At 47.1% G+C, this 14569-nt stretch overlaps 1 protein-coding gene across 1 annotated transcript in view; it reads left to right on the top strand.

Annotated features, from left to right (window-relative positions):
- LOC126354359 (uncharacterized) overlaps positions 1-9810 on the top strand; it is a 69745-nt gene extending 59935 nt beyond the window's left edge. The window contains exon 4 of the mRNA XM_050003940.1: positions 9122-9810. Coding sequence (XP_049859897.1) covers positions 9122-9438 — 317 coding nt within the window. The 3' untranslated portion in view covers positions 9439-9810. The remainder of the gene's footprint in view (positions 1-9121) is intronic.
- The last annotated feature ends 4759 nt before the right edge of the window (positions 9811-14569 follow it).

Below are 14569 nucleotides of genomic sequence, written 5' to 3'. Positions count from 1 at the left end.
CAAGTTCAAGTAACGATGACCGAGGAGTGTAGCGATCAGGCACCCTTCTCTCCAAAGTAGACCATAAAAGCTCAATAATAATGAGATGCGGCGACTGTCGTGGTGACGGGAGATGCGACAATTCATCGTCGTGCCCAAAAAAATTGTTCCTGCATTATGCGAACTGTATGAACAGTGGCCATGACGTCTGGCAACTTATCACAACAGTTGGCGAATAGACAAAGAACCATGGGACGGATCTAATCAGCGTAAATGATCACATAATTCTTGGCAGTAATGTGACCTTGCAGAGTAACCATAGGGCCTATGGAATTCCACTGTCTGGATGCTCAAATCATTATGAAACCCAACCATGGTTTACTCGTGGGACGTGAATTCGGCAGACGTTGCAAATAGTGTGAAATAATTCATCCGTCCAAATGACTTTCTTCCACTGCTCAAAAGTTGATTTTTTATGGTTTCGGCATCACTTTTTCCACCACATCAGTCATGAGTGGTTCTGGAATTCCAGTTGGTCCTGCAGTTCCCTGAGTATGAAAGCCCCTTCGTCTTATTTTGGAGCTGACAGTATTCACGATTGCGACATCCAGTTCTACAGTGGCTTTTGCAGGTGTTGTTCCGTTTCCGGTCACAGTTTTCAATGACCGTCTGTCACTATCAGTCAGTAATCACTTTTGTCCACGATGTAACTTAGCGGGCGACGTTTTACGACTTTCCCTGTGTGAGGTGTAAATATTCGACACGGTGGCTCTTGAATTACCAAACACTTCTGCTCCATTGCTTAAAGAAGCATCCCACATACGAGCACCTACTACACTCCTCGAAATTGAAATAAGAACACAGTGAATTCATTATCCCAGGAAGGGGAAACTTTATTGACACATTCCTGGGGTCAGATACATCACATGAGCACACTGACAGAACCACAGGCACTTAGACACAGGCAACAGAGCATGCACAATGTCGGCACTAGTACAGTGTATATACACCTTTCGCAGCAATGCAGGCTGCTATTCTCCCATGGAGACGATCGTAGAGATGCTGGATGTAGTCCTGTGGAACGGCTTGCCATGCCATTTCCACCTGGCGCCTCAGTTGGACCAGCGTTCGTGCTGGACGTGCAGACCGCGTGAGACGACGCTTCATCCAGTCCCAAACATGCTCAATGGGGGGCAGATTCGGAGATCTTGCTGGCCAGGGTAGTTGACTTACACCTTCTAGAGCACGGTGGGTGGCACGGGATACATGCGGACGTGCATTGTCCTGTTGGAACAGCAAGTTCCCTTGCCGGTCTAGGAATGGTAGAACGATGGTTCGATGACGGTTTGGATGTACCGTGCACTATTCAGTGTCCCCTCGACGATCACGAGAGGTGTACGGCCAGTGTAGGAGATCGCTCCCCACACCATGATGCCGGTTGTTGGCCCTGTGTGCCTCGGTCGTATGCAGTCCTGATTGTGGCGCTCACCTGCACGGCGCCAAACACGCATACGACCATCATTGGCACCAAGGCAGAAGCGACTCTCATCGCTGAAGACGACTCGTCTCCATTCGTCCCTCCATTCACGCCTGTCGCGACACCACTGGAGGCGGGCTGCACGATGTTGGGGCGTGAGCGGAAGACGGCCTAACGGTGTGCGGGACCGTAGCCCAGCTTCATGGAGACGGTTGCGAATGGTCCTCGCCGATATCCCAGGAGCAACAGTGTCCCTAATTTGCTGGGAAGTGGCGGTGCGGTCCCCTACGGCACAGCGTAGGATCCTACGGTCTTGGCGTGCATCCGTGCGTCGCTGCGGTCCGGTCCCAGGTCGACGGGCACGTGCACCTTCCGCCGACCACTGGCGACAACATTGATGTACTGTGGAGACCTTACGCCCCACGTGTTGAGCAATTCGGCGGTACGTCCACCCGGCCTCCCGCATGCCCACTATACGCCCTCGCTCAAAGTCCGTCAGCTGCACATACAGTTCACGTCCACGCTGTCGCGGCATGCTACCAGTGTTAAAGACTGCGATGGAGCTCCGTATGCCACGGCAAACTGGCTGACACTGACGGCCGCGGTGCACAAATGCTGCGTAGCTAGCGCCATTCGACGGCCAACACCGCGGTTCCTGGTGTGTCCGCTGTGCCGTGGGTGTGATCATTGCTTGTACAGCCCTCTCCCAGTTTCCGGAGCAAGTATGGTGGGTCTGACACACCGGTGTCAATGTGTTCTTTTTTCCATTTCCAGGAGTGTATTTGACCATGGTCGAATTCACTTACCTCCAATATAATCGACTTAGAGCTGCACAGGACATTATTCTGACCACGACTGAACTTGCAACCTATTGAGGACATTGCACAGATTCCTTTCGTGGACAAATAGACTGTCCCGTCACATTAATGTGCCGGCATGTCAAAAGCCTGAGAAACCACCGTTTGCTGCGGAGATTGCTGCGAGTCGTGCAGAAAGAGAGTCACTGAGGTTCTGAATGGTACGCCAGCCGTTGTGGCCTAGCGGTTCTAGGCGTTTCAGTCTGGAACCGCGTGACCGCTATGGTCGCAAGTTTGAATCCTGCCTCGGGCATGGATGTGTGTGATGTCCTCAGGTTAGTTAGGTTTAAGGAGTTCTTAGTACTAGGGGACTGATGACCTCAGATGTTAAGTCCCATAGTGCTCAGAGCCATTTGAACAATTTTATTTTTTCTGGAAGGTACGGACCCCCATGCCGACTCCAGTGCTGCGGACAGCTGCATTACGCTTCTCTGTTGAGGATTCATGGCGCGGACAGCACAATCGAAGTGATCCCACAGATTTTTGACTGGGCTGGAATCCTTCCAGCCTGGTGGTTGTGGAAAACTCATCGTGCTGCTCCTCGAGTCACGCACTTAAACTGCGACCTGTTTGACACGTTGTACTGTTGGTAGATGACATCGAGCCAAAGAAAAAGCAACTGCTTGCAGGGGTGCACATGGTCCCCAAGGCTAGATGCATTCTTTTGTTGTTCCATTGTGCCTTCAATGATGACGACATCAACCAGGGAGTGCCATGGAGACATTCCCCATATCGTGACGCTCCCTGCTCTAGCTTCTTGGACTCTTCTGAAGACTATGGTTACCTGACATCGTCGGCAGAAGCGCGAGGTCTTATTATGAAACATATAATCTTCTGGCTGGAGAAGTTTTATTTAGACCAGATAGCATGAAATGCGTATGTAAACGGCCAATTTCGGAAAAATTTTAACGTCATCTTCAAATCCATAACATGCATCAATGTATTGCCACTGTATGTACTCCTCTGTCATAGCCATTAAAGTTTGCTGAAAGTAGCCGTCCACAAATGTATTTCGTACGATCGTGGCTAAATATAAATTCACCAACCAGAACACTATTTTGTCCGAATATTGTTTTCTTTCAGGTGTTTAATGTCGTACACGCCAACGTCCATCTCCCCGATGGAGCATAAAACGCGATTCATCTGAAAGGGCCATCTATGGCTACTCCGTGGGCGTCCTGTTGGGGTATTGGCGTGCAAATTCCGGCCTTTGTCGCCAACTAACATAAGGCAGCGTGGGTGCATGAACCAGGCGCCTGTTGCGGTGTCCCATACGCACTAATGTTCTCTGAACGAACGTTGAGCAGAAACTGTTGGTAGCCCCTTGGTTCATCTGGGCGGTCAACTGCTCAACAGTTGTGCGTATATTCGTCCGTACACATCTCCGCAGCTGTCGTTCACCCCTGTCATATATGGCCCGTGGTGAAGAACAGTTACCGGTTTTGGATAGTGCCATTCACGGTATACTTGTACGGTAACGACGGCGGTACGCTAACAGCTCGTTTTGGAATGCTTTCGCCCTTGGCCGGAAGGCCAATGGTGATGCCATTTGGACGTCAGATAAATCGTTCGACAATGACTGCTCTGTTTTTCGCGCACACACCCTCCACTACTAGTGCTGCCACCTGCTGTCTGTGACTCGTTATTACATGATTGCATGTTGCAGCGAACAATGGCGATTGCCACATTAATGTGACTGGACTATACACAACGCTGCAACCTGTGGGCTCTGTCAGCATCTGTATTTTTATTATTACTTATTATTGTTATTAATCCCCCTTACAGTAAAAAGTAGCTTTACTGTATGGCTAAATGATGATGGCGTCCTCTTGGGTAAAATATTCCGGAGATAAAATAGTCTCCCATTCGGATTTCCGGTCGGGGACTACAAAAGAGAACGTCGTTATCAGGAGAATGAAAACTGGCGTTCTACGGATCGGAGCGTGGAATGTCAGATCCCTTAATCGTATAAGTAGGTTAGAACATATAAAAAGGGAAATGGATAAGTTAAAGTTAGATGTTGTGGGAACTACTGAAGTTGGATGGCAGGAGGAACAAGACTTCCGGTCAGATGAATGCAGGATTATAAATACAAAATCAAACACGGGGAACACAGGAGTGTGTTTAATAATGAATAGGAAAAGAGGAAAGCGAGTAAGCTACTACAAACAGCAGAGTGAACACATTATTGCAGATGATGAAGAAATTGATGAAATGTATGATGAGATAAAAGAAATTATTCAAGCAGTGAAGGGAGACGAAAATTTAATAGTCATGAGTGACTGGAATTCGAGAGTAGGAAAAGGGAGAGAATGAAACACAGTAGGTGAATATGGATTGGGGGCAAGAAATGAAAGAGGAAGCCGTCTGGTAGTCTTTTGCACAGAGCATAACTTAATCATAGCTAACACTTGGTTCCAGAATACATCGAAGAAGCCTGGAGATACTGACGGGTTTCAGATAGATTATATAATGGTAAGACAGAGATTTAGGAACCAGGTTTTAAATTGTAAGACATTTCCAGGGGTGGATGTGGACTCTGACCACAATCTATTGGTTATGACCTGTAGATTAAAACTGAAGAAACTGCAAAAAGGTGGGAATTTAAGGAGTTGGGACCTGGATAAACTGAAAGAACCAGTGATTGTACAGAGTTGCAGTGAGAGCATAAGGGAACAATTGACAGGATGGAGGAAAGAAATACAGTAGAATAAGAATGGGTAGCTTTGAGAGATGAAGTAGTGAAGGCAGCAGAGGATCAAGTAGGTAGAAAGACGAGGGCTAGTATAAATCCTTGGGTAACAGAAGAAATATTGAATTTAATTGATGAAAGGAGAAAATATAAAAATGCAGTAAATGAAGCATACAAAAAGGAATACAAACGTCTCAAAAATGAGATCGACAGGAAGTGCAAAATGGCTAAGCAGGGATGGCTAGAGGACAAATGTAAGGATGTAGAGGCTTATCTCACTAGGGATAAGATAGATATTGCCTACAGGAAAATTAAAGAGACCATTGCAGAAAAGAGAACCACTTCTATGATTATCAAGAGCTCAGATGGAAACCCAGTTCTAAGCAAAGAAGGGAAAGCAGAAAGGTGGAAGGGGTATATAGAGGGTCTATACAAGTGCGATGCAATTGAGGACAATATTATGGAAATGGAAGAGGATGTAGATGAAGATGAAATGGGAGATACGATACTGCGTGAAGAGTTTGAGAGAGCACTGAAAGACCTGAATCGAAACAAGGCCCCCGGAGTAGACAACATTCCATTGGAACTACTGACGGCCTTGGGAGAGCCAGTCCTGACAAAACTCTAGCATCTGGTGAGCAAGATGTATGAGACAGCCGAAATACCCTCAGACTTCAAGAAGAATATAATAATTCCAGTCCCAAAGAAAGCAGGTGTTGACAGATGTGAAAATTACCGAACTATCAGTTTAATAAGTCACAGCAGCAAAATACTAACGCGAATTCTTTACAGATGAATGGAAAAACTAGTAGAAGCCGATCTCGGGGAAGATCAGTTTGGATTCCGTAGAAATGTTGGAACACGTGAGGCAATACTGACCCTACGACTTATCTTAGAAGCTAGATTAAGGAAGGGTAAACCTACGTTTCTAGCATTTGTAGACTTAGAGAAAGCTTTTGACAATGTTGACTGGAATACTCTCTTTCAAATTCTGAAGGTGTCAGGGGTAAAATAGAGGGAGCGAAAAGCTATTTACAATTTGTACAGAAACCAGAATGCAGTTACAAGAGTCGAGGGGCATGAAAGGGAAGCAGTGGTTGGGAAGGGAGTGAGACAGGGTTGTAGCCTGTCCCCGATGTTATTCAATCTGTATATTGAGCAAGCAGTGAAGGAAACAAAAGAAAAATTCGGAGTAGGTATTATAATCCATGGAGAAGAAATAAATACTTTGAGGTTCGCCGAGACAGCAAAGGACTTGGAAGAGCACTTGAATGGAATGGATAGTGTCTTGAATCGAGGATATAAGATGAACATCAACAAAAGCAAAACGAGGATAATTTAATGTAGTCGAATTAAGTCGGGTGATGCTGAGGGAATTAGATTAGGAAATGATACACTTAAAGTAGTAAAGGAGTTTTGCTATTTGGGGAGCAAAATAACTTATGATGGTCGAAGTAGAGAGTATATAAAATGTAGACTGGCAATGGCAAGGAAAGCGTTTCTGAAGAAGAGAAATTTGTTAACATCGAGTATAGATTTAAGTGTCAGGAAGCCTTTTCTGAAAGTATTTGTATGGAGTGTAGCCATGTATGGAGGTGAAAAGTGGACAATTAATAGTTAGGCAAGAAGAGAATAGAAGCTTTCGAAACGTGGTGTTACAGAAGAATGGTGAAGATTAGATGGGTAGATCACATAACTAATGAGGAAGTATTGAATAGGATTGGGGAGAAGAGAAGTTTGTGGCACAACTTGACCAGAAGAAGGGATCGGTTGGTAGGACATGTTCTGAGGCATCAAGGGATCACCAATTTAGTACTGGAGGGCAGCGTAGAGGGTAAAAATCGTAGTGGGAGACCAAGAGATGGCTACACTAAGCATATTCAGAAGTATGTAGGTTGCAGTAGGTACTGGGAGATGAAGATGGTTGCACAGGATAGAGTAGCATGGAGATCTGCATCAAACCAGTCTCAGGACTGAAGACCACATCAACAACAATAGATCTCGAAAAGTCCTATGACTGGATAGGGCATCCCAGTCTCCTGTTTACGCCCTTCATATGAACTATGTCTGTCTGATTGACTCCGTCCTCTCCCACCACCCCTCCTACATTACCATTCATAATGCCGATTCTTGCACCTTTACCTATCTGCGGGTGTGCCCCAGGCCTGTGTCCTCTCCCCTCTCCTCTACCTCCTGTACACAGCAGATATGCCCAAACCCTCCCCCTCCAGTCCACCTCCTGCAGTATGCAGATGACACTGCCTTCGTTGCCCCCGCTCCTACCCTTCAATGGTCCCAATGCCTTCTCCAGAATCACCACGGCGCACGTGGAATGGTCGTACGGAAAAAGTCCCCACTTCATCGCTACCTCAGATATGGTGTGTCTCGTCGCTGGTGCACTAACTATAACACCACGTTCAAACTCACTTAGATCTTGATAAACTGCCATTTCAGCATGAGTCAACGATGTAAAAACTGCGCCAGACACTTGGTGTCTTACATATTCATTGCCGCCTGCAGCGTCGTATTCTGCCTGATTACATATCTCTGTATTTGAATGCGCGTGCCTATGCCAGTTCCTTTGGCGTTTCAGTGTATGTTACAGCCAGAAGTGAGATGCATCTGTATTTATGTACCAGCACGTACACTACTGGCCTTTAAAATTGCTACACCACAAAGATGACGTGCTACAGACCCGAAATTTAACCGACAGGAAGAAGATGCTGTGATATGGAAATGATTAGCTTTTCAGAGCATTCACACAAGGTTGGCGCCAGTGGCGACAACTACAACTTGCCGACATGAGAAAAGTTTCCAAGCGATTTCTCATACACAAACAGCAGTTGACCGGTGTTGCTGGTGAAACGTTGTTGTGATGCCTCGTGTAAGGAGGAGAAATGCCTACCATCACGTTTCCGACTTTGATAAAGGTCGGATTGTAGCCTATTGCGATGCGGTTAATCGTATCACGACATTGCTGCTCTCGTTGGTCGAGATCCAATGACTGTTAGCAGAATATGGAGTCGGTGGGTACAGGAGGGTATTACGAAACGCCGTGCTGGATCCCAAAGGCCTCGTATCACTAGCAGTCGAGATGACAGGCATCTTATCCGCATGGCTGTAACGGTTCGTGATGCCACGTCTCGATCCCTGAGTCAACAGATGGGGACGTTTGCAAGACCCAACCATCTGCACGAACAGTTCGACGACGTTTGCAGCAGCATGGACTATCAGCTCGGAGACCATGGGTGCGGTTACCCTTGACGCTGCATCACAGACAGGAGCGTCTACGATGGTGTACTCAACGACGAACCTGGGTGCACGAATGGCGAAACGTCATTTTTTCGGATGAGTCCAGGTTGTCTTTACAGCATCATGATGGTTGCATCCGTGTCTGGCGACATCGCGGTGAACGCACATCGGAAGCGTGTATTCGTCATCGCCATACTGGCGTATCATCCGGCATGATGGTATGGGGTGCCATTGGTTACACATCTCGGTCACCTCTTGTTCGCATTGACGGCACTTTGAACAGTGGACGTTGCATTTCCGATGTGTTACGACCCGTTGCTCTACCGTTCATTCGATCCCTGCGAAACCCTACATTTCAGCAGAATAATGCACGACCGCATGATGCAGGTCCTGTACGGTCCTTTCTGGATACAGATAATATTCCACTGCTGCCCTTTCCAGCACATTCTCCAGATCTCTCACCAACTGAAAACGTCTGGTCAATGGTGACCGAGCAACTGGCTCGTCACAATTGATGAACTGTGGTATTGTGTTGAAGCTGCATGGGCAGCTGTACCAGTACACGCCATCGAAGCTCTGTTTGACTCAGTGCCCAGGCGTATCAACGCCGTTATTACTGCCAGAGGTGGTTGTTCTGGGTACTGATTTCTCAGGATCTACGCACTCAAACTGCGTAAAAATGTAATCACATGTCAGTTCTAGAATAATATATTTGTCCAATGAATACCCGTTTATCATCTGCATTTCTTCTTGGTATAGCAATTTTTATGGCCAGTAGAGTAATTCTTGCAGTGTTTCTATGTTGTTGTGCAGATCTTGAATATGTGTGTGTGTTTCGACTGACACTTTTCTTTTTTCCCACAGGATACCAGGTGGGGTACAAGGTGCTGGACATATCCGCTGACGGCGGCTTCCTGTCGCTGGCCTCGTGCAACAAGTTCGCCCAGCAGTGCTACGGCGTGATCCTGGCACGCGACTTCAACGTGACGGGCCGCGACGCCGAGCTGCTCGCGGCTCACCGCGGCCTGGCGCGGGCCGGCCTCAACGACACCGCCCTGGGCCACCGCCAGCACCCGGACGCCTGCCGCCCGGGAGGGGTGGGCGCCGGGGCAGGCGCCGGCGCCGGCGCGGGAGCGGGAGCGGGGGACGCCGCCCTGCAGCCCGTGCGCTACGACGTCTGACGTCCCACCGCCGCCGCCTACCAGCAGGGGGTCCACCCGCGCCCTAGAAACAGCAACACGTGGTACTTGCTGTTACAGCAGGCGACGTATTTTACTATTGCTGCAGTTCGTGCTAAAAACAAAACTATGTTGCTGCTCGAATCACGAGTTACCTATCTCTAGGCTGATTAAATTTAGAACTCTCATTAACATCGCGTGTATGTCGTGAAAACAAATTTTGGGGCCATCTGTCCACATATAACCTTTTTTCATAATTCCACTGTACTTACTAACTGTGAATCTCGCAGCGAAAGCACTGTATAATAGATCTGAAATAAAATGGTCTGTTTTACTATGGGAATAAACGCCAGACATAAATTAACTGCACTATTACACCATGTTTATTTTTTTACACAAAACTATTATTTTTACTGTTTATAGCCAAGTAACTGTAATTTAATCTTATGCTACTCAATGGCCTTGTTTTTGTTACTATCTGACAGATTAATACTCTTGAGTGCTTGGTGCTCCACAACTGTCAGAAATTTATCAAAGCTGCACAGAAATGTTTATTTGCTAAAATTGGTCTGCGGGTTAATAACCCATCATCAATGGCATCTGATATAGAGAAACAAACTACACTCCTGGAGATGGAAAAAAGAACACATTGACACCGTTGTGTCAGACCCACCATACTTGCTCCGGACACTGCGAGAGGGCTGTACAAGCAATGATCACACGCACGGCACAGCGGACACACCAGGAACCGCGGTGTTGGCCGTCGAATGGCGCTAGCTGCGCAGCATTTGTGCACCGCTGCCGTCAGTGTCAGCCAGTTTGCCGTGGCATACGGAGCTCCATCGCAGCCTTTAACACTGGTAGCATGCCGCGACAGCGTGGACGTGAACCGTATGTGCAGCTGACGGACTTTGAGCGAGGGCGTATAGTGGGCATGCGGGAGGCCGGGTGGACGTACCGCCGAATTGCTCAACACGTGGGGCGTGAGCTCTCCACAGTACATCGATGTTGTCGCCAGTGGTCGGCGGAAGGTGCACGTGCCCGTCGACCTGGGACCGGACCGCAGCGACGCACGGATGCACGCCAAAACCGTAGGATCCTACGCAGTGCCGTAGGGGACCGCACCGCCACTTCCCAGCAAATTAGGGACACTGTTGCTCCTGGAGTATCGGCGGGGACCATTCGCAACCGTCTCCATGAAGCTGGGCTACGGTCCCGCACACCGTTAGGCCGTCTTCCGCTCACGCCCCAACATCGTGCAGCCCGCCTCCAGTGGTGTCGCGACAGGCGTGAATGGAAGGACGAATGGAGACGTGTCGTCTTCAGCGATGAGAGTCGCTTCTGCCTTGGTGCCAATGATGGTCGTATGCGTGTTTGGCGCCGTGCAGGTGAGCGCCACAATCAGGACTGCATACTACCGAGGCACAAAGGGCCAACACCCGGCATCATGGTGTGGGGAGCGATCTCCTACACTGGCCGTACACCTCTCGTGATCGTCGAGGGGACACTGAATAGTGCACGGCACATCCAAACCGTCATCGAACCCATCGTTCTACCATTCCTAGACCGGCAAGGGAACTTGCTGTTCCAACAGGACAATGCACGTCCGCATGTATCCCGTGCCACCCAACGTGCTCTAGAAGGTGTAAGTCAACTACTCTGGCCAGCAAGATCTCCGGATCTGTCCCCCATTGAGCATGTTTGGGACTGGATGAAGCGTCGTCTCACGCGGTCTGCATGTCCAGCACGAACGCTGGTCCAACTGAGGCGCCAGTTGGAAATGGCATGGCAAGCCATTCCACAGGACTACATGCGGCATCTCTACGATCGTCTCCATGGGAGAATAGCAGCCTGCATTGATGCGAAAGGTGGATATACACTGTACTAGTGCCGACATTGTGCATGCTCTGCTGCCTGTGTCTATGTGCCTGTGGTTCTGTCAGTGTGATCATGTGATGTATATGACCCCAGGAATGTGTCAATAAAGTTTCCCCTTCCTGGGACAATGAATTCACGGTGTTCTTATTTCAATTTCCAGGAGTGTATCTATATTGATTTCTACATAATGACAAGTCTATATACCGGTTGATTCATTGATAGTGACTGGGCCAAATATCTCACGAAAGAAGCATCAAACCAAAAAACTACAAAGAACAAAACTCGTCTAGCTTGAAGGGGGAAACCAGATGGCGCTATGGTTGGCCCGCTAGATGGCGCTGCCATAGCTCACACGGAATTGAACTGCGTTTTTTAAAAATAGGAACCCCCAGTTTTATTGCATATTCGTGTAGTGCGTAAAGAAATATGAATATTCTAGTTGGACCACTTTTTTCGCTTTGTGACAGAGGGCTCTCTAATAGTCATAAACATTTACCCGTGAGTATGTGGTACCACGTAACATTCCGCCAGTGATATGTTACCCGTGTTAAAATGGACTGTTTACCAATTGCGGAAATGGTCCATATCGTATTGCTGCTTGGCTATTGTGATCAAAATGCCCAACGGGCGTGTGCTATGTATGCTGCTCGGTGTCCTGGACAACATCATCCAAGTGTCCGGACCGTTCGACGGATAGTTACGTTATTTAAGAAAACAGGGAGTCTTCAGCCACGTGTGAAATGTCAACCACGACCTGCAACAAATGATGATGCCCATGTAGGTGTTTTAGCTGCTGTCGCACATCAGTAGCAGACAAATTGCACGAGAATCGGGAATCTCTAAAACGACGGTGTTGAGAATACTACATAAACATCGATTGCACCCGTACCATATTTCTATACACCAGGAATTACATGGCGACGACTTTGAACGTCGCGTACAGTTCTGCCACTGGGCACAAGAGAAATTATGGGACGATGACAGATTTTTTGGACGCGTTCTATTTAGCGACGAAGCGTCATTCACCAACAGCGGTAACGTAAACTGGCATTATATGCACTATTGGGCAACGGAAAATCGACGCTAGCTGTTACAAGTGGAATATCAGCGACCTTGGCGGGTTAATGTATGGTGCGACATTATGGGAAGAAGGATAATTGACCCCCATTTTATCGATGGCAATCTAAATGGTGCAAAGTATGCTGAGTTCCTACGTAGTGTTCTACCGATGTTACTACAAGATGTTTCACTTCATGACACAAAGGCGATGTACTTCCTACATGATGGATGTCCGGCACATACCTCGCGTGCATTTGAAGCGGTATTGAATAGCATATTTCATGACAGGTGGATTGGTCGTCGGAGCACCATATCATGACCCTCACGTTCACCGGATCTGACGTCCCCTGTTTCTTTCTGTAGGGAAAGTTGAGGGATATTTGTTATCGTGATCCACTGACAACACCTGACAACATGCATCAGCGCATTTTCAATGCATGTGCGACTTTACGGAAGTCGAACTACACGCTGTTCAGAGGAATGTCGTTACACGTATTGTAAGTAGGCTGTTTAGGTTTTTTTATTGGTAACGCCGCCGCCACGTAGCGCTCTGTATGAAAATCACTGGCTGTGCCGTGTGCAGTCTGTGGCTGGTTTGCATTATGTCTGCCATTGTAGTGTTGGGCAGCTGGATGTTAACAGCGCGTAGCATTGCGCAGTTGGAGGTGAGCCGCCAGCAGTGGTGGATGTGGGGAGAGAGATGGCGGAGTTTTGAAATTTGTAAGTTACATTTCTCTGCACACGTTTCTGTTGGTCATAGTATATGGACAATATGTGAGAAGTAGGGACTGATAGTGTTTGCACGTGTATTAATAATTCAGCAAGGGACTGGATAACAGCAATCTGGTTCTAAAGACATTTCAAACAAATTCTTTGTGAGTGGACAAGTGGTGGTTCATGGACTTGCTATATTGTCCACAAGACTTTTCGATGGTGATTGTGCATCTGCACAGTCGCAACAGTTGGCTGCTAGCCATCTCTACAAGGACTACAGTGGGTCTACACCTTTGATGACTCACCAATACCATTATTTCTACAAGGACTGCAGCGGGTCTGCACCTGTGGTAGCCCACCAATACTGTAATCTCTACCAGGACTACAATGGGTCTACTCTGTGATGACCTACCTACCAATATCCTTTAAAACTTCGACTGACTCTGCTGTGAGTTTGCTCTGTTGTGGCCCATTACCTGTCTGCATGTCAAGAGTCAGCACTGTCTTTCCGTTGGAAGGACAACACTACTTCTTCAAGACTGCATGGAAATCCACTATTTCCGTGTGCATTTTCTTTTACTATTCAGACTTTGAGAAAAACACTACAATTTTACTTTGATGAATGATCAGGACTGTCTTTATGGACTGTTAGAAAATTTTAGCTTTTGACCAACATTGTATCGATAAGTGTGTGCATTTAATTTCTTTGTTATTGTAATTATGAAAAAAATTTTCAAATCTGTATTGGCCACTGCCCAAAACAATTTGTAAATTTTTTTTGGGGAGCATGAGGGCTATGTAAGTAGGCTGTTTAGGTTTTTTTATGGGTAACGCCGCCGCCACGTAGCGCTCTGTATGAAAATCACTGGCTGTGCCATGTGCAGTCTGTGTCTGGTTTGCATTGTTGTCTGCCATTGTAGTGTTGGGCAGCTGGATGTTAACAGCACGTAGCGTTGCGCAGTTGGAGGTGAGCCACCAGCAGTAGTGGATGTGGGGAGAGAGATGGCGGAGTTTTGAAATTTGTAAGAATGGATGTCATGAACTGCTATATATATTATGACTATTAAGGTAAATACATTGCTTGTTCTCTATTAAAATCTTTCATTTGCTAACTACACCTATCAGTAGTTAGTGCCTTCCGTAGTTTGAATCTTTTAGTTAGCCGGCAGTAGTGGCGCTCGCTGTATTGCAGTACTTCGAGTAATGAAGATTTTTGGTGAGGTAAGTGATTTGTGAAAGGCAGAGGTTAATGTTAGTCTGGGGCATTCCTTTGTAATGATTTTGGAAAGTCAGATTACGTTGTGCCAAACAATATTGTGTGTCAGTTTAAGCACACTCATGTATAAGTTTTTCTAAGGGGACATTTCAGTATTGCCAAATGTATTGGGGTTGACGGACCTCATTTTGAGAATTTATTGCATTAATGTGATATTTACAGGTACTCACGCTTAACAGCATGCGTTCTCAGAAATGATAAGCTGAC

Source organism: Schistocerca gregaria, chromosome 3 (assembly GCF_023897955.1).
Source record: "Schistocerca gregaria isolate iqSchGreg1 chromosome 3, iqSchGreg1.2, whole genome shotgun sequence".
NCBI classification, from domain to species: domain Eukaryota; kingdom Metazoa; phylum Arthropoda; class Insecta; order Orthoptera; family Acrididae; genus Schistocerca; species Schistocerca gregaria.
This window is presented reverse-complemented; position numbering and strand designations above follow the sequence as displayed.